At 51.3% G+C, this 18,019-nt stretch overlaps 2 protein-coding genes across 6 annotated transcripts in view; both read left to right on the forward strand.

Moving 5' to 3' along the window:
* EDA (ectodysplasin A) overlaps positions 1 to 8,673 on the forward strand; it is a 71,067-nt gene extending 62,394 nt beyond the window's left edge. For 2 of the 5 annotated variants that reach the window (XM_065689427.1, XM_065689431.1), the window contains 5 exons: positions 545 to 724; positions 1,997 to 2,031; positions 2,433 to 2,484; positions 5,324 to 5,454; positions 7,467 to 8,673. In XM_065689427.1, the coding sequence (XP_065545499.1) occupies positions 545 to 724; positions 1,997 to 2,031; positions 2,433 to 2,484; positions 5,324 to 5,454; positions 7,467 to 7,718 (650 nt within the window). In that variant the 3' untranslated portion in view covers positions 7,719 to 8,673. The remainder of the gene's footprint in view (positions 1 to 544; positions 725 to 1,996; positions 2,032 to 2,432; positions 2,485 to 5,323; positions 5,455 to 7,466) is intronic. The other 3 variants (XM_065689428.1, XM_065689429.1, XM_065689430.1) reach the window with 3 other exon arrangements.
* A 5,079-nt stretch (positions 8,674 to 13,752) lies between these two features.
* LOC136019440 (transforming growth factor beta activator LRRC32-like) lies at positions 13,753 to 16,698 on the forward strand. Its single transcript, XM_065689631.1, has 2 exons — positions 13,753 to 13,887; positions 14,537 to 16,698. Exons 1-2 carry the CDS (start codon positions 13,768 to 13,770, stop codon positions 16,484 to 16,486), a joined length of 2,070 nt encoding a protein of 689 aa, XP_065545703.1. The 5' UTR covers positions 13,753 to 13,767; the 3' UTR covers positions 16,487 to 16,698.
* Positions 16,699 to 18,019: the final 1,321 nt, after the last annotated feature.

Below are 18,019 nucleotides of genomic sequence, written 5' to 3' on the forward strand. Positions count from 1 at the left end.
AATGCACACATATGCAGCAGGCAGAAAAGATTGCAACTGTTTGCCATCAAAATGAACGGAAAACTGAGCACCTGCAGAGTGGTTCACCTCCACTTCCAACACCTCTCACCATGCTGCCCTATGGCACGCACTTGGTCTAAGTGGTCCCAACCTTGCCTTAGAACCCCCCCCCCAGCCCTGTGCCAAGAGTAGGATACCCAGGGAACGGCTGCAGCCTGAGCTCTGGGGCAGAGACCGCCTGAGTCTCCATCTCTTGGGAGGCCTTGGGGAGTGCACGTGCTGTGTTTAAATGGAGTTACATCCACTGGAAGGAGCCTGCAAAGCAGTGACCTGCTTCTGCCCTGCTGGCAGCATTGTCCTCATGGTGCGGAGCCATGGGACCCCCACCCTGGCCAGGTGGGTGCTGCTCTTTGTCCCTGCCCTCCAGCCAGCAATGATCCATCCCCAGTCTTCTGCCTGCCTTGTTCTCGGGGCTTTCTTGTAGGTAAAAGACCATCCCACCTTGGCATGCTGAGGAGCTAACATTTCATCTTCTGTTCTTCAGGTAAGAAGGCTGGTCCTCCAGGGCCAAATGGTCCCCAAGGGCCACCAGGTCCTCCTGGGCCCCAGGGTCCCCCCGGCATTCCCGGCATCCCTGGGATTCCCGGCACAACCGTCATGGGACCACCTGGCCCCCCTGGTCCACCGGGCCCCCAGGGACCACCTGGGCTGCAGGGCCCCTCAGGTAAGGGACTTATCCCCTTTACCGCTCAGAGCCTTTGCACGCTGCTTGCATGCAGGAGGTGCGGGTGCTGTGCAAATACATCAGAGCTCCGGGTTTCCAGCTGAGGACAGCAGGGCGCCTGCATGCGGTGGTGCAGTGTCCTTGTGTAGGACTCGGGTGCTCCTGGGCTTGTCCTTGGGGCAATGAGAGGAGCCCCACGGGCAGCACAGCGGGAGCCCGGCGGCAGGGATTTAGGGTGCGATGCCATGGGCACAGGGGTGCCTGTCGGATGAGGATGCAGAGAAGGAGCAGCAAAGACCTGTGGAGCCTCAGATGCTTTTAAGCATCCAACTGAAGTCTGCCGGTGATCCATGTCCTGGCTGCAAGGTGGCTCTTCCCAGCGGGAATCCTCTTAAGGTAACGCAAAGCCATTCAGCCAGCCCTGGAGCCACACAAACTGAGGAAGCTTGACTCCCATACCAGCCAGATGAATATATGGGGTTTTTTCCTGCAGCTCTTGGTTTCTTTTTCCTTTGTTCCTTTGTATCTGCCCCATACTGTTTCTCCAAGGAGTCATGTGCCAAATATTTTGTTAAATTCCCTAAATTTAATAACTCTTTAAAACACAGATTAGTAGAAGTTCACATCGGTTTCACATTGTTTGTTATGTATATGTTATATGTATACATATATAACAGTCTAGTATTAAAAAATGTAACTTCAGAGAAATCAAGACTATTACCCTATAGCTCGCATGGCTCTCAAGGGAAAGCTTGGTTGACTTCTCAGTTTATATCTCAGAACTGTCAAATCAGAAGCCAGGAGCAGCATGAGGTCCTTAGCACTCCAGAGTGCTGCCCACAAGCATCTTCTCTTTAATAGAGATTTGGCTTTCGGAGGAAAGATATTTCAGCATGTAGCTTGAATGCAGTGAATGACCTGAGTTACTGCGGAGCGAAACTTGTAATCTTTGCAGCCAAGAGGCTTTATTGCCACTGCTGATCAGGAAAAGGGTTGTGCAATTTTTCCTTCTAGTGGAAACTGGTTGAATAATGGGGAAATTTGATGATGTTAGACAGAAATGCAGGAATAAATAGGAAAAAGTAAGATGACTCTTTCTCGTTTATGTACTTTTTACCATTAAGCTGCACCCCATGCCACTGGTACTGTTGTCCTCCTGTTAAAAATGGTGGTTTCATGGTTGTTCTGGGGGAAGAGAAGTTTTATTTACTGGAGTGTTTACTGCAGCTCTTTCAAGCTTCCTCTTCAATAAGGTGAAACTGTATTTTGCAGGTGCCACGGACAAGGCCGGCTCCAGAGACATCCAGGTTGGTTTATTTTCTTTCCAGGGAAGAACTCAGCTTTGGCTGGACTTCCGTAACCGTAACCACCTGTGTTTGCTAATGTTATGTTCAGTGGTACAGCCCTGAAAAAACCACCCCTTCCTGCATGTGCCAGATCAGAGTTCCACAAAGTGACTGAGCTCATCCATTCCATTGGTCAAAAGAAAGCCGTGTTAATCTGTCTTGGGCTTCTTGCCTCTTCTCCAGTACTTAACCATGTTGTTGTCAGCTGCTCTGAGCTTTTGTTTTCATTTATGAAAAGCGTGGCTGATCTCAGGGTACTGTCCTGCCTCTGTGCTGGTCACCAGGGCTGTGCACGTGTGTTGTATGACTGTAAAATGATGCAGTGTCCTATTGATTTTAAATCCCTGTGCTCTTGTTTGCAGCCAGCTGTGGTCCACCTCCAAGGCCAAGGCTCAGCAATCCAAGTGAAGAATGGTAAGGATCTCATGATATTGGCAGTTACTGAAAAGAGCCCATCCTGCACCCGTAGCCTCATGCCCACGTCTAAACCCATCCTGCAACACCACTCCCTGATTATCCCTGCTGTTGGCCTCCCCAGGAGACAATCTGATTCCCAGACCCTCTTAGAGAAGTCTTCTGTTGAGTCTCCATCCCCATTTTACCTGCTCTCCTGTTTACCTCCCAGGTGACCTCTACCTTGTACATCCCAGTAATTCTGTCCCATTGAATCTCCCTTCTTGACCTCCAGTCAGATGTTGTGCCTCCTTCAGCCTGCTGTTGTATCATTAATTTTCCTCAGCCCCTCGATGGCCAGCCTTCTTTCTCAATCTATTCTATTTAAATCCCTCAGTGTATCCTTTTCTTGTCTTAGCCCCATCAGCCTGTGTTCTTGCATGTTCCCCGTAATTTACGGCAGGGGAAAGCACAGCTGTAGTGTGAGGAGATAGAGGTGCATGGCCACTGGCTCCTCCTGCGTTACACTTACATGCAGCCTCCATGGCCCCCTTGTGCATCTCTACCCCCACCAACAATGTTTTAAGCTTTTAAGCTCAAGTCCTGCCAAGCCAATTCACATCCACAGGCACGTCCTTTCTCTCCTCTTTCCTTCCCAGATCCCTGTCCAATTTCTGCTCGAGTTCCTGCTCTTCTTGCCAACAGCTGGGTCTCATTCATTAGCTGCCGCTTCCCTGCTCACGATGTCTGGCTGTGCGGGAGAGGAGCTGGCTGTGTTGTCCCCTGCCTAAGTCACCATGTGCAGCTCCCCAGGGAACGTGGGCAGCAGCCCTGGGGCATGTATCCCCATGCCAGACCTGGAGGGCTGCAGCTCACGAGGGTTGGGGCAGCAGGGACAGGACTGTAGGACCCCCTGTCTGCCAACTTCTGCCCCATGCATGGGATGAGGCGGACTGGACACTGCTTCTGTTGAAAGGCAGTTTCTCTCTTTCAGCAGACATTTGCTGGGAGAGCTGAAATTTCTCATGGTTATGGAAGTATGCGTACAGCGGGGTGGAGAAAAGCTCCCCGAAACAAAAAGGAAACTGACCATTCCCGAGAACAATAGAGTGGAAAAGATGCTGTTTTGCTTACGTTCAAAAAGTAATTATCCCTTTATTAATGAGAAGCCAGTATGTTTACAGAGTATGCTACTCTCTAAGAGTGGGAACTGCCCCGTGAGCGTCCTTCCCTGCTGCTTGGGAACAATCTGATGCTGTGAGCCATTAATGCTGCCCAGCTGACAGCCTGGCTGGTGTGTGACTGGGGGCAGGGAGCGAAAACCAGATGAAGACTGGGAGGAAGAGAGTTGCGTTTGATAGAACAAGGCATCTAGGGAGAATGGCTCTGCTCAGGGCGCGTGGTGAAGTGCGTGCTCTGGATCTGCTCGTTGGCTTGTCCAGAGAACAGAGGCCTACTCACGTTGTGAGTTAGTCCATCAGCTCCAGTGCCAGAGGACTGGGTGATGGATCAGTAAATCCCTGACCATGTTGAGTGAGGACCCCAGTTAAGGGTTAATGTGGTGTGAGATGATGCGATTTCGTACTTTGTTGTTGTTTTGGCTTTTAAAAACCTAGCATATGTAATGACAAAGCATTTGTTGAAGTGATGCTAGTTACAAAGTCAAGAATATTGAAGTCAAGGAATACCAGAATTAAAATCAATCGTGTAACCCTAAGTTGGCCTCTGTGCACAGATGTGTCCTGAGAGATGGTGCAGTCCCATAGTTGCATACAATTTTCCTCACAACACTATTGCCTCTTTTGCTGTAAAGACTAGTTTTCATCTAGGGATGAACTCAAGGCATAGAGTGAGGGTGAAGGCTGTATCATGACACTTCTGCTGCGAACATCTTCCAGGCCAGCAGCACTAAGAGATTGTCCATGTATAGTCCCACTCCTAGGAGGAATCACTGTTGTCATCCTAGCCTTGCTGCAGTCCTCAAGGACATATCTGTTGATGTGGTTTTCAGCACACTGCTGAAGCTCTGCTTTATTTAGTGTGGAAGCTGGGAGGAGAGGTGTGGGAAGGGGGATAAATGAGATGGGAAGTAGAGGAAGAGATTTAATGGTATCAAGGGTGGGTGATGCCAGTGGAGGGTCTTTCTTGGAGGACTGGATCCTGGTCCTGCCTCTGCTGCAGAGTTTCTTCCACGGTATCAGGGAAGTCACCGGTACCAAAGCTTTTACAAGGGCTATGAACAGCCGCTTTTCAAGAGGCACCTGGGGAAGTGCTGTTATAATCACAGCTGCCATAAGTCATTTGGGATCAGCGGCTGAATGTGCAAAAATGGTGTGAAGAATCAGCCCCTGGGCTCTCAGGTGCATTAAAAAATCTTAGCAAGCAGCCTTACAATAGCAGGATTGATTTGAATGTGCTGGAGTCTTTGCTCTAGAGTGGGGATGATACTGAGAACATGTTCTCAGGCCTGTAAAACACTCAAATATGATAGTAAGCTTGACTTAGTGTCAGGAGGAGGCAAGGGGATGAACGCAGTGTAGTACAAAAGGCTATATGCTGCATTTTCAAGGATGAGGAGAGCCACTGTTGTCGAGGACAAGCAGAGATGCAAACCAGTTGTGCTGGCACTGAACGAAATGGGTGATGATCAGCAAGTGATGATGCCATTAGAGCTATGGAGGGGAGTCCAAACTGAGACACTGTGGTCTTTAATTCTGGGATTGTCTTACCGTGTTGTTTGACTTTTCAACTGGAGTCTGTGGCAGCTGTTGTGTATGAAACCTTGCAATGTCACTGTATTTCTGTGCTCCTGCGCTTTTCATTGACAGGTACTGAGTGACTGCCATTTTCTCATACTGAGATCTTTCAGGTGGAGTCCTCAATGACTGGTCTCGCATCACTATGAATCCCAAGGTGTTTAAGCTGCATGCACGCAGTGGGGAGCTGGAGGTACTGGTGGACGGCACATACTTCATCTATAGTCAGGTAGAAGTGAGTACGGTCCTAGGCCTAACTCCTATTTTTGTGTTCCAATGGAAGCCTTGCATGAACCACGAGAGGGCTCCAGACAACTAGCAAATGCCAAGAACTTGTATGTACTTTTAACCGCTTCATGCTCTAGGAGGTGTGTGTCGGAGAAAGATGTTAACTTTCGAAGTGCAAGGTCACACGTTTCACCGTGACACCAGCCGCAAGAGATTAGCTCCCAGAACACATGTGCAAACACCCAGCCAGTCCCCACATGCCACCAATGCCTTTTTTCATCTTCCATGTTGCCTGTGCAGTCATTCACCAGCCCATCTAAACCTCCATGCGGAACAAGGGTCCCAGCAGGATGCTAGGCTCTGTGCTTTAAAAGAGATGTCAGACCAAAACCCTGACAACTCCTGATCATTTCAAAGCCATGTCACTCTTTGTAAGCATAGGACTCTCAGCCCAGGCGGCTTGGCCAAACTCCAGCTCAGGTAACTCCATTTTGCCTCCACCTACTTTGTGTAGCTGCAGACTAGCACGATGCACCACATTGTGCGGTGGGATGGCTCAGCTCTGCTTTAGTTGGTACCAACGACGGATGTATTGACCTGCTTCTGTAAGAAGGGCTAAACAAAGTAATAAATTATTGCATTACGATGCAGTAATCAGCTAATTAAGACATAATTTCCTCTCCCCATTCAAGTGAACTGCAGGAGATGGACTGTCATGTAACGCAGTGCTCCCAGGGCCTTGCAAATCTCTCAACAGAATTGCTGAGTGGTGTTCAGTGTGAGCTCCTCCCTTCCAGAAACGCAGGGTGTCCACCCAGCTGTAGGCTGAAAAGCATGTGCAGTTTCTGGGACAGATTTTAGCAAGACAAGAGGGTTTCTGTGTAACAACCCCAATTAAACAGCTTCCACCTTGCTCCAGGCTTCTGATACTGCCTCCTGCCCGTGATTTGCCTCTGTTCAGTTGGCAGCCCCACTGGAGACTGTGCCAAGCCTGATAAGGTGGGCTGTGGCTGTCAGTTTAGGTGCTCTTCCATGGAGGTGCTTACGTGTCTAGCTTGGATGGGGACAGGAAAACTAACTCTATGTTAGTATAGGGCCAAAGTACAGTTGTTTCCTGAGCAAAATTAGCTTAATGCTAATTGTTGGCCACAATGTTATGCTTCCCTTGTAGGCTGCCAAGGGAAAAGCAGTCTTGTGTAGCTTCTGAGGTTGCAGGGTTTAGGCTAAGAAGAATTGGCAGATGTATTTGGCAGATGCTGGTTTTCTCCTATCAGGAAGAAGCAGCTCCCCGGGACTGAATTCTTTGGGCAGGTCTTTCTCATGCATCTCACAGTTCTTCAGAAGCAGTGTGTGGGAGATGGTTAAGTAACAACTAATGGAGTCACAGGGACTTAGGCACTAGGTCTAAGAATTAAATCAGTAGAAACACTACAAGGGCATTTGCTTCGAATCTGTGCAGGTTGGGAGGGTGTCTTCCCTTTAGTAGCTTATGCCTTTGAAAGCACCTCAAGTCCAATTACAAAGAAGGCAACTCTCAGTACATCTTAGGGCATTTTTGATGTCAGCACTAAAGGAGGCTCATGGGACCCAGAAAGCAGGACTGGTCAGGTAAGTGCAAGAGGACTTCAGTCAAAATACTTCTGCTTGTTGGATGGAAAGCTGTTTGTAGCAGATAGGGTTGTCCATGCATTTTTGTAACTAGGCCTGTGCAGGTTTGTAATTTTTCTTGTAATAAGCAGGGTCTAAAGTGAGCATTCATAGCTCAGCCTTAGATACGTGGATTCACAGATTCTTGCATGCTAGTGTTAGCATGAAGTGGAATACAGAGCTTCCTCATGTTTGGTTGGCTTGGGGTTCTTTCTACCTCAAACAAGTCAATCTCCCATGAGTGTAGGTGTCCTGGGGCCAAGAAAGGATCGTTAGCAGAGGGAACATACATTTACCTGTGGAAGGAATGTGGACTTGTTCTGTGTGCATAAATAACTCCCTAACACCTTTCTTCTTCCTGCTTCACATCAGGTATACTACATAAACTTCACAGATTTTGCCAGCTATGAGGTGGTGGTGGATGAAAAGCCCTTTCTCCAATGCACTCGGAGTATTGAGACCGGCAAGACCAACTTCAATACCTGCTATACAGCTGGGGTCTGCCTCCTCAAAGCCAGGCAGAAGATTGCTGTGAAAATGGTCCATGCTGACATCTCCATCAACATGAGCAAGCACACAACTTTCTTTGGGGCCATACGCCTAGGAGATGCACCAGCATCCTAGATGAACTTGGCATGTCCAAGGATACTCACAGAACTGCACAGTGCTGCTGTTCATAAGCGTATCAGTATTTCAGGGGGTTCTGTAATCCGGCCATAAAGAAAACTGATCCAGAGCTATTTATTCCTGTATGTGAATGCAGGAAGCACAATTGTCTTCTGTGACTTGCATGGAGACTTGGATCAAAAAGCATTGTGAGGAAGAAAGGCTGCTGTGTCTGCCTTGTCTCAGTATTTTAAGTATTACTGCACTGATACTCTGCTCTGTGATCTTCACATGAGGCTTGTTGAGAGTTGTGTGGGTCTCTGCTTTTATGTTGCACTAGCAAGAGCATCCCAGGCGGTAGCGGGAGAAGACAGACTAATGTCCACATGTCCTATCCAGGCACTCCTGCTTCTGCATGCTAAGGAAAGAAGGAAAGGGGATTTCTGGTTTTCTGCCTTCCCAGTTCAGACTGGAATGGCCACAGGGTGCAAAGGGAGGTGAATAAGACAGGGTCAGTGGTGATTACGTTCATCCTCAGGAGTGTGAGCAAAGAAGGCGAAGTGCCTCTGCCTAGAACTTGGAAGCAGGCTGCAAAAAGAAGTAAGTGTGAGAGGAAGAGGAATACTTACTAGAGCAGGCTTAGCAGATAGGAAACTGCCTCCAATTCCAGAAATCACCGAGCCCCAGAGAAAATGCTGATGACCGGTTCCAGCGCCTCTGCTACTTTCAGCTCCTGCCATTACCCCAGAGGTATACGTTGCCCTAATGGGCTGCCTTAAAGTACTACTGCTGTTACAGCAATTTGTGTTTTGTTGGGGTTTTGGTTTGGGGGATTTTGGGAGGTCTTTTTAATGACTATTTTGCAAACCAGAACACATTTCTACAGGCTTCACTGAGCCACGTAGACACAAGTACTTGTGGAAACACTCCAAAGAAGTTTGTCATGTTTAAGAATAAAATATTCAAACAGGAATTTTTTTTTCTGTTTTAATAGCAACTGTCCTGCTTTCAGATGTGGTTTTTGTCCTTCCTCCCGCCCCCCCCGTTCCTTTTGGCACTCTTCTACCTAAAATGCTCTAATAAGTGGTGATGGAGTCTCTAGCAAACCAAAAAAAAAGCAGTATTTGAAAAGTCTGGTCCAGCATGAAGTCACCACTTTTTCTCTTCTCTGAGCCCTGCTGAGTCTAGTCATAACTCGATTTCTGGTGACTAATAGAAGTGCTGGGACACTATTGTTTCTTTTGGCTTCTTGAGCAACTCTCTCCCGTTACCTCCCCTCAACTGGGGAGACCTAAAGCTATAAGATGTGTTCGAGCTGAGGAAGAGGCTGAAGCGCTAATTGTTCTTTTGTGTCATGCCTTGGCTTGTGCTTGGTTGTGTTGGGTGGGTTTTTTTTAACTGGATTTCATTTCAGAGCATGGTTTTTTCTTCAAAAACTGAAGATGGTAGTGCAGTTCCAGCCTGTGTAGCAAACAGGATGAGTCCCGAACTGACATCCTCCATCTCCGAGCAGAGGTGGCTCAGCCGTGGTCACCTGGAGGGACTTGACAGCAGACGTGTCCCAGCACTGTGCTGTAGCCGCTGAGCTAACCACAGAGGGTCCACCCTGGCTGAAGCATTCTTGGCTCCGTTCGCTTTTCCCTATCCGTAGCCAGTGATCTCACTTGCCAAGTATTGCAGTCATTGGGAGATAACTATTTCTTGGGGGCACCCAGCTTTGGCTACAGCCTCGCTATTCACAGGAGGCATGCAGTTTGTAAAATAACTGCATGAAAAATTGCCTGCTATTTCTTTTTCAGTATGTTCTCCTTTCTAGCCTCAACATGTTGGACTAGCAAGAGCCTTCAGGGCACTTCACTTAACCAGTCTTTGTGGTTTATTTCCTTTAAAATGGATTAAGAAGGACATGTTTCTCTGACAAGGATGAATTGGGACAACTGTGTATAGTGAGAACATTAAGCAAATTGTTAACAGAATTGCTTTAGAATACAGCCTGAACAGCAAGTCTTAGGGGCAAGCTTAAATAACAGTGACTTAGGAAAGCTCAATGGATGGAGTTTGCATTCCTTGTCCCCCACTGGCAGGATCTCTGATTTGCTCCTGACTATGGCTGCGGGCAGGAGGAGGCAGAGGGAGAATCACTTCTCTCTCTAAAGGCCCCATGCACTGCTGTCAAGTTTCTTCTCTGGCATGTTCCTGGGATGAGGGAGAGGAGCTGAAGGGTTCCTTCCATGGAAGGTGTTAGCAGGCTTTTTCTTGTGCTCATGGTGCACCAAAGCATGAGCTCAGTGTAGCCGAGTTGGAGATGGTGTTGGAGAGCAGAGAATACCTGCCTGCAGGTGGCCTTGGTACCAAGAGACGTTCATCTCTGGGATGAGCGGGCAGATCATGGAGAGTCCTTGTGCTTGAAACCCTTTGGCTTCTGTAGCAACAAGTTCTCATTAATGAAGTATTACAGTGCAGGTTACATAGGCTGTAGTGTTGATTCTTCTGTATGATACTTCTCCAGATGGTGCCTCACCATCTTTGGTGCCTTTTCCTCTTAACTAGAGCCCAACAGGCCTGGAACCAGCTTGGCTCCTCGGGGGAGCATGAGGAGGATGGCTATGGCAGGTTCTAACAACCCCAGCAAGAACAGGGCCTTGCTCCAGTCTTTCCATCTGATGCGTTTGAATTTTGACGTATCTCAGCTCCCAGTCTGGCAGGGAAGGAAGCACTTCATCTATAGACAAACATCTGCGTGGTTGAGATGGTGCACACAAAACCAGTCACCACTGGCTTCCCGTGTGCCAGCCTTCCTCTCCAGTGCCTCTGCTCTTACCTACGTGCCTTGGCTCTGCTGCCCAGCTTTCGGCTGGATTCCAGCTGCAGAAATGTGGTGAGCAGCTAATCGGTATTTAACAGATCTGAAACCCTTCTCTCTCGCAAGCTCCTCCCTACAGAGGCAGTTCCTAGGGAGGCTGTTGTGTTCAGGTCCCCTTTTGAAAAGATGATTCCCTTCAGTAAAGGCTTTAGGTCATGGCTCCCTACCCAAAACTGGCCCTGCTTCCCTCCAGCGCCTTTCTCATGCAGGTAAGCAGTTGTGGTCTCCCTGCCACCCATTGTCCCCATCAGGAGACTTGGCACTGTCCTTCCACTGAATGAGCGACATTGGGTGCTTAGACAAGAGCACCCAAGCTGTGCTGGGAGGGAGATGAGCACAGTGCATCCGCTGATCCATGTTTCTTCCCCTTTTTCCAGTAGTTGGTGCAGTGCAGGGAGTCCTTCCCTCTTGCTGCAGGCTGGTGGCACTGGCCCCAGGGTGTTCTGGTGCAGGCTTTGGGGGACAGCGGAAGGGACAATGGTAGCTGCGCTTTGTGGCTGCCCCCAGTCACAAGCCTGAGCCCCCCCCCCCAACCCCATGTTCATCACATCTCGGACTCCCCAACAAAAGAGTAATGGGAGAGGAGTTGTGGGCAGAGAGACACAACTCTCCTCTTACCTGTCAGAGCTGCACGGTGATGTACTGATGCTGTTTTGTGCTTCGACATCTTTATTCAAGACACTATCTGTACATAAAATATACATAATGTATATAAATTAGGATGTAAGTTTATGTAAATTGTCAATATTTTCTTTGCAAATAAAGCTTTTTCCTGATCTTGGTGTACTCGCGGGCACGTCCTTCCCCAGCCAAACCAGGAGTTTCTCTGGAAGGGCTGTACAACGACAGCAAAGTGTGTTGCCTGCGCTTGTGGAATGGGGCACAGCTGAAAGGCAAAGCGTCTCCATCCTTTGGGAGTATTTGGTAGGCAGCTGTTGTGGCCATCACTCCTGATGCGAGAGGCAGTGGTCCCCTTCTGCCTGTTCAGCATTTGCCTTCCTGGCTCCCTGCTGCTCTATGGAGTCAGGGGAAAACAGCATTGCTGTCACGACTTACTGGGAAAGAAGTATAGATGATGTACCTAAATAACCTGATACCCTTATGTCTTTATAATGCCCAGGCTGGGAGTGAGCGTCTGTCACCCCACAGTGCAGCTGGTAATGTTTGGCAAGTATCTGTGTCCCTTCTTCTACCAAGCCTCTGTCCTGCTGCTCCTTCATCCATCCTTTGCTGACCTCTGATTTGAAAAGCCCGGTGGGGGAGCAAGGAGCATCAATCTCTCTAACAGACCACTCTGGAGACCTAGGAGACAGCCTGGAAGGCAGGACAGACAAGAAGCATGGGATGCCCTGCGATTTGCAGGAGCAAATCCCTCCCATTCATGCTGTGTGGTTGGCTCTGCCTTCAGCATGGTCCATGAAAAGCCTCTTGGCATTTGCAGGGCGCCTTAGACGTTGCTAGGTCCGTAGCCGGCTCACTTCGCAGGGTGCTCCTGCAAAGGGATGCCAATGCCCAGGGATTCTCCACAGAAGTCCCTGTTCAAAAGTGGGGACTTTTCAGCTCATTTAAAGCACTGGGTCCACCGCGCAGAGCCATGCCCAGCAGTTCAGGATGCAGGGAGGAGGAGGCCAGGGTTCCCCAGGCACTGGGGGCTGCACCACTTGCATGGCACGGTTCCTCCCCTGCATCACCTTCTGCTTTTGGGGCTCTGTGCTAGGCTGCTGTTAGGAGATGAGGGATGCTAGAGGCAAAGGTTCATCCAGAGGTCAGTGATTCCCTATCCAGAGCCTGCACGTTGCACATCTGCACAGATGTGCTGTCCTCACAGCGCCTGCAACCACAGCAGTGGGCTGTTTGCTCAGAGCTGCCCCTGGCTGCTGTCAGAGCCCAGGCCCACCACAGCACCACCCTAACCACCGGCCCTGGCCTCTGGGCTGGGCTTGGCCGCTGTCACTGCCGTGGGTGCTCTGGCTGGCTGGTGACGTTGGTCTCGCTCAAGGCCAAACCACATCCTGGAGGTGACACAGTGCTCCCCCCCACGTCAGCTGTGAGGAGGGCGAGGGGCAACAGCAGCAGAAGCCAGGCTGCTTCATTCTCCAGATGCATACGTACATGTAAGTGTGTATGTATATATTTTGCATATATATAATTACTTTTTTTGCCTGCCAGATACATCTAGGACCAAAGCAACGGCTCTACAGCTGAAACTGCAGCAAAACACATCCTTGGGCAACCATGCAGCATGAGGATGCTCCTTCGGATGGGAAGGATGACCACAGCGAGCCAAAATCCCCCATGAACCGTGGGCAGAGCATGTCTGCAGGGAGCGTGTCAGCATCAGGTGGCACAGGGACATGGAGATCACCACAGAAAAATCCCTGTGCAATCCCTCTGGGAGCCCAGATACCACCTGAAGCTGCCGCAGGGAAAGTCCTCGTCTGGTTCCTGGCCTGGGTGAGATGACCCAGCAGCCATCCTCTATGCCTGGAGGAACATGGGGATGTGGCAGTGAGGAGCCCAGCTCCTGCAGCAGAGCGGACTGCTGGGGAGGAAGAGGAGGAGGAAGGGGGGTGCCAGAATAGTACATCCTGCTGGGAACGGGCGGTAAACCCCAGGATGCCGCAGGAGAGTCCCTTCGGCAGCGCAGGGAGAGGAACCTGCTCTGCCTCCCTGCGATGAGCTCACCTGCAGCCCAAGGTGCTGGGATTCCCATGGTGATCCCCGGTGACCGCAGCCCGGAGCTTGGCTCCCAGCTTGGGATGGTTGGGAAGGTCTCACCAGCTGCCCTGGGATACCGGGTACAGAGCACAGCTTGCCCCTGGCATAGGGCAGAGGAAGCTAGAGGAAGAACCAGGTCCATGCAGCAGAACGCCTCCAGACACTCTCAGCTGTCCCAAGTACCACCTCTGCCTCCTGGCATTTGGTATCGGTGGCTGGACCAGCTGACAACCTGAGCACCAGAGCAGCCCTGCCTCCTCCTATCCTGATGTTTCTCTTTCCCTTCCTTGTGGCTTTCTGCGCTGTTTTTCCCCCTCTGCAATCTTATGTCTTTCTTTTCCCACTTCCGTAGCTACAAACACCCACAAGCATTATCTCCTTCCCCCGTCCCATCCTGAAACCTATTTATACAGAGCCTGGCTCCTGCCCAGCCCGCCAGAGAGCACTGGAGGAGTGGGACAGGGCTGGCAGTGCCCGCAGCCCAACATGCTCTTGTTTGAACACCGGTTGGCTGAAAGAGGATGCTTGCTGCTCTGGTTGCTCCCATCCGTTCTCAGAGCCCAGTCTAGTGGGGAGGTGAGGCTCAGACCCACACTGTGCCAGCAGGTAAGGCTGCTTTCCAAGGAGCCCCTGGGCTGCGATGGCCCCAGCAGCACTGCTGGATCCAAGCGGGGCTGGAAGCATCCCTCTGCGCAGCGCAGGGTGCATCTCCTCCCTAGGGCTCTCACCTCCCTCCAGCCTCCATCTTGAACCTTCCTATCTTTGATTTCTTCTCTTCTCTCCTGTCTCTGAGCTGGTTCCTGGCCCCCAGCTGTTCCCATGTCCCTGCCATGGGGGTGTCAGTTCCTCCTCTGCCCAGACAGAACAGGGATGCTCTGGACCAGTCCCTGGGCTGTCCCAGTGCCCTCCAGAGGCTGGGTTTGCCCCACCAACCTGATGCATCTTGACTGCTTATGCTGGTTTTTTGCCCATCTCGCTTGCTGAGATGCATGAGAGGACAGCCTGCGGGGCCGAGGCTGATGTTCCTTCTTGCACTCAGAAACTCAGCAGTGAAAGCACACCTTAGCCCCGGGGACAAGCTTCTTGTCTCTAAGCGGTAGCTTTAGGTGGTCTGTTCCCTTCCCATCCTGGGCTTGGGAAGGGGAGCTGTGCTCATGTCCATGTTGTTCATGCCCATCTTGGACAGCAGCTGGCTTGGCTGGGGCTGTGGTTTGCAGACCCTCTCACACTGACGGCCTCTCCTGTCTCTCTGTAGAGCCCCACAAAGGTGTCTTGCAAAGGAGCTGGCCTGCACAAGCTTCCAAAGGAGCTTGGCCAAGGGGTGAAGTACCTGGAGCTCTCCAACAACTTCATCCAAAACCTGTCAGGCAGCTCCGGGCCGGGGTTTGAGCAGCTCGAGTACCTGGACCTGTGCTTCAACCAGCTGGAAGCCGTGTCAGCCACAGCCCTGGCTCAGCTGCCCCAGCTGCGCTCTCTGCTCCTGGGATCAAACCACCTCAACCGCAATTACCTCGCCAACGGACGAGCCTTTCGTCTGCTCAGGAATACGGAGGTCCTGGACCTGTCGGCAAACAACCTGGACAGCCACATGGCAGGCTGGTACATCCGCAACCTCACCAGGCTGAGGGTGCTGGACCTCTCCCGGAACAAGATGACCAGGCTGCTGGCGGGGATCTTCTGGAGCACGCCGCGGCTGCGTGAGCTCCACCTCAGCAATAACTACATCATGGAAATCCAGGAGGGAGTCTTTGAGGCTCTGGACGAGCTGGAGGTGGTGAACTTGGCTTTGAATTCCCTCCACTGTATCTCTGGCTTCAGCCTCAAGCAGCTGCGAGTTTTAAATCTCAGCCACAATGCCCTGGAGCTGTTCGCCTCGGACGAGGGAGCGGAGCCCTACCTGCTTCAAGTGCTCGACTTGAGCCATAACAGACTGCTCTACTTTCCAGAGCTCCCCAAAGTCCATTATCTCACACACCTAAACCTCTCCAACAACCTTATTGCTTCCCTGCTCCCAGGCTCACGCCACCCGGGGGAGTTTGTACTGCACTACAAGGAGATGGCGAGGTTTAACAGGACCTTGCACACTGCGTCTGCTCTGACCCATGTGGCTGACTTGGATCTCAGCAATAACCAGCTGCAGCTCTTCCCATTTACCTTCTTCCACAGCCTGGGCTCTCTGCATCGCCTCAGCCTGGCTATGAACTGTCTCCAGGATGTGGCCAGGGACTCACTCACCGGTGGCATGGAGCCCAGCGACCACTCACCAGCACCACTGGAGCACGCTGCCCTGTCCGTGCGCTCGCTGGACCTCCATGGCAATGCCTTCCGCATGCTGCCACCCTGGTTCTTTGGTTCTCTGCCTCAGCTGGAAACGATCAACCTGGGCTCCAACAGCCTCCAGCCTTGTGAGAGCCAGGGGAGGAATTCAGGAGGCACCTGCACCCCCTTCTACAGCCTGCCCCGCTTGAAGCATCTGAGTCTTTACAAGAACAACATCACCAGGCTGCAGCCCTATGCCTTCAACCAGACCTCACTACTCTCCCTAGACCTGTCGGGGAACAAGGACTTGTTCATGCCTAAGGAAGCCCTGGCGGGGTTGGAGTTCTCCCTGCAGCAACTCTCTCTCAGGGACAACCAGATGGACAATGGCAAGGCAGAGCTCCCCTGCCTGGGCAAGCTCAAAGTCTTGGACCTCTCAGGCAACAACCTGAGCCTTTTGCCCGCAGGTCTTTTCTGCTCCCCACTGGAAAGCCTGGACGTTCGCGATAACCGGCTGCTGACGTTGGAAAAGCCGGCGCTCATGAGCTGGTCCCGCAGCCTGAAGGATGTGTCCATCGCTGGAAACCCCTTCAGCTGCTGCTCACTGGCCTGGCTGGACACACTGTGGGCTGCTGGTGTGGGTGTGCTGGACCAGGATGAAGCCCTCTGCACCTACCAGGATGAGAGCAGGAACTTCTCAGCCAAGATAGCCAGCAGCCCTCGGTGGCTTTGCCCGCACCCCAAGGACATGGGCTCGCTGGCCCTGCTCGTGGCCTTGATGAGCCTTTTCCTTCTCAGCTGCGGGGCTTGCTGCCTTCTGAAGAAAGGGCAGAAGTCACCAGGGTTTGTAGGACTCCAGAGCAACAGCGTGGGGGTCTTCCGCCACCATCCCAAAAGAGAGGAGCCAGGCGAGGCAAAGCCAGCAGACAGTGTCACCAAAGTGTAGCCCAGCCCTGGGGAGCAGGAACTGTTGCGATCGGTCAGAACTCTAATTGTTATTGATAATATTAATAACATTATTGTATTTTAGGTCTCCTCCCCTCACCGGTTTTGCAAACCAAATAAAGGGAGCGTGATTGGTGCTGAGCAGAGGTAGTTTCTGGACCACCTCTCCTTGAGCAGGAAGGTACCCCCATCTGCTCTGGTCCCTGCAGGAAATAAAACACACTACAAGCACTTGTGGGTGAGTTTTCTGCCCTGCCATCCTACATTCTCATCACCCAGGACAAGAAACCAGAACCTGGACTGGTTGGTTTCATCTGCCCACACTGAACCCAGCACACTCGGCTTGTGGAAACAGAATTGCCTCCATTGGTGCCACCTGAGTCTTTTACAGCTCTCCCAGCACTCACTATTTGCCTTTTAAGTAGGTTTAAATAGCTTGGCTAAATACTTGCTCCCAAAAGCATTCCCCAGCCCAGCTGTGAAGAATGGGCAGTGGTAAGGAATGGTGTAGTGGTGGGTCCACATGCTGGTGTGTGGAGGTGCTTTCTGCAGGATCCTACACATCTCTCTTGTGCCTTTGGCTGTCACCTGAACAGTGCTGTGGCATTGGAGGGCTTAAAATGACCCCAGGCACTGCCGCGGGCACCAGAAGGAAATCTGCCCTGTCCTCACTCATTGAGATAGTGAGAAGGAGAGAAAACCAGTCTTGGGGTTGATGCTGGGGCACTGGCTCTTCAAGGGGGGTGCAGGATGTGCCCATCCTCAGTGACTGGACTCCCAAGTCGGCAGTGGCAGCTCAGTCCCCATCACAGGGGTAAGTGCTGGCAGAGCAGTGGTCCTTGGTGTATCTGGCACCCTCTGAGCATCTCATTCACATATCAATAGTATTTAATACTGGGGGGGTGGGGGTAGGCTAGGACCCCAGCTAGGGAGGGCGGCAGGAGAAGGTGCTAAGTGGGATGGTGAGCTGTACCAGGGATGTGGGATGGCTGTTGTCATGGTGATGTTCCTGGTCCACACACAGTGGCTGGCTGTGTGTCCTGGGTGTGAATCTCCAGCATCCCAGAGCAAAGTGGCGCTGCACCCCCACGACAGCAGCACCTCAGTGGCTCGGGCCGCCTCTGTGGAGGGATAAAAATAAGGCTGCAGTGAAACCTTTTATGTTTCACATCTCTTTTGTTCCACATTGAAAGTCCCCAGCTGGCCAAGGCCACCTACTTCTCCATATACCTGTCAGGTGAGAGGCTGTGAGTGCAAAAGGGCTTGGAAGTCACTTAAAATCCCAATTACTTCCTTTTTTTTTTTAACTTTCAAGCTTATCATGTTTTTATTATGAAGCAAAGGGCATTTTTGCTGTAAAACTTATGCCTTCCCCTTGCTGCCCATATTGCTGCTGGGGCTGCAGCTTCCTGGCCTTTGATGGGCATTCAGCTCCCAAGGGACTCCCAGCGCTTTTGATGGCACCGTATTTCTATCACTACCTCAGTTTCCCTTTGATCTGGTGCCTCACCATGGCAAGTGCCCGGGGGAGCCT

The sequence above is a fragment of the Lathamus discolor genome, chromosome 9 (assembly GCF_037157495.1).
Source record: "Lathamus discolor isolate bLatDis1 chromosome 9, bLatDis1.hap1, whole genome shotgun sequence".
NCBI classification, from domain to species: Eukaryota; Metazoa; Chordata; class Aves; order Psittaciformes; family Psittacidae; genus Lathamus; species Lathamus discolor.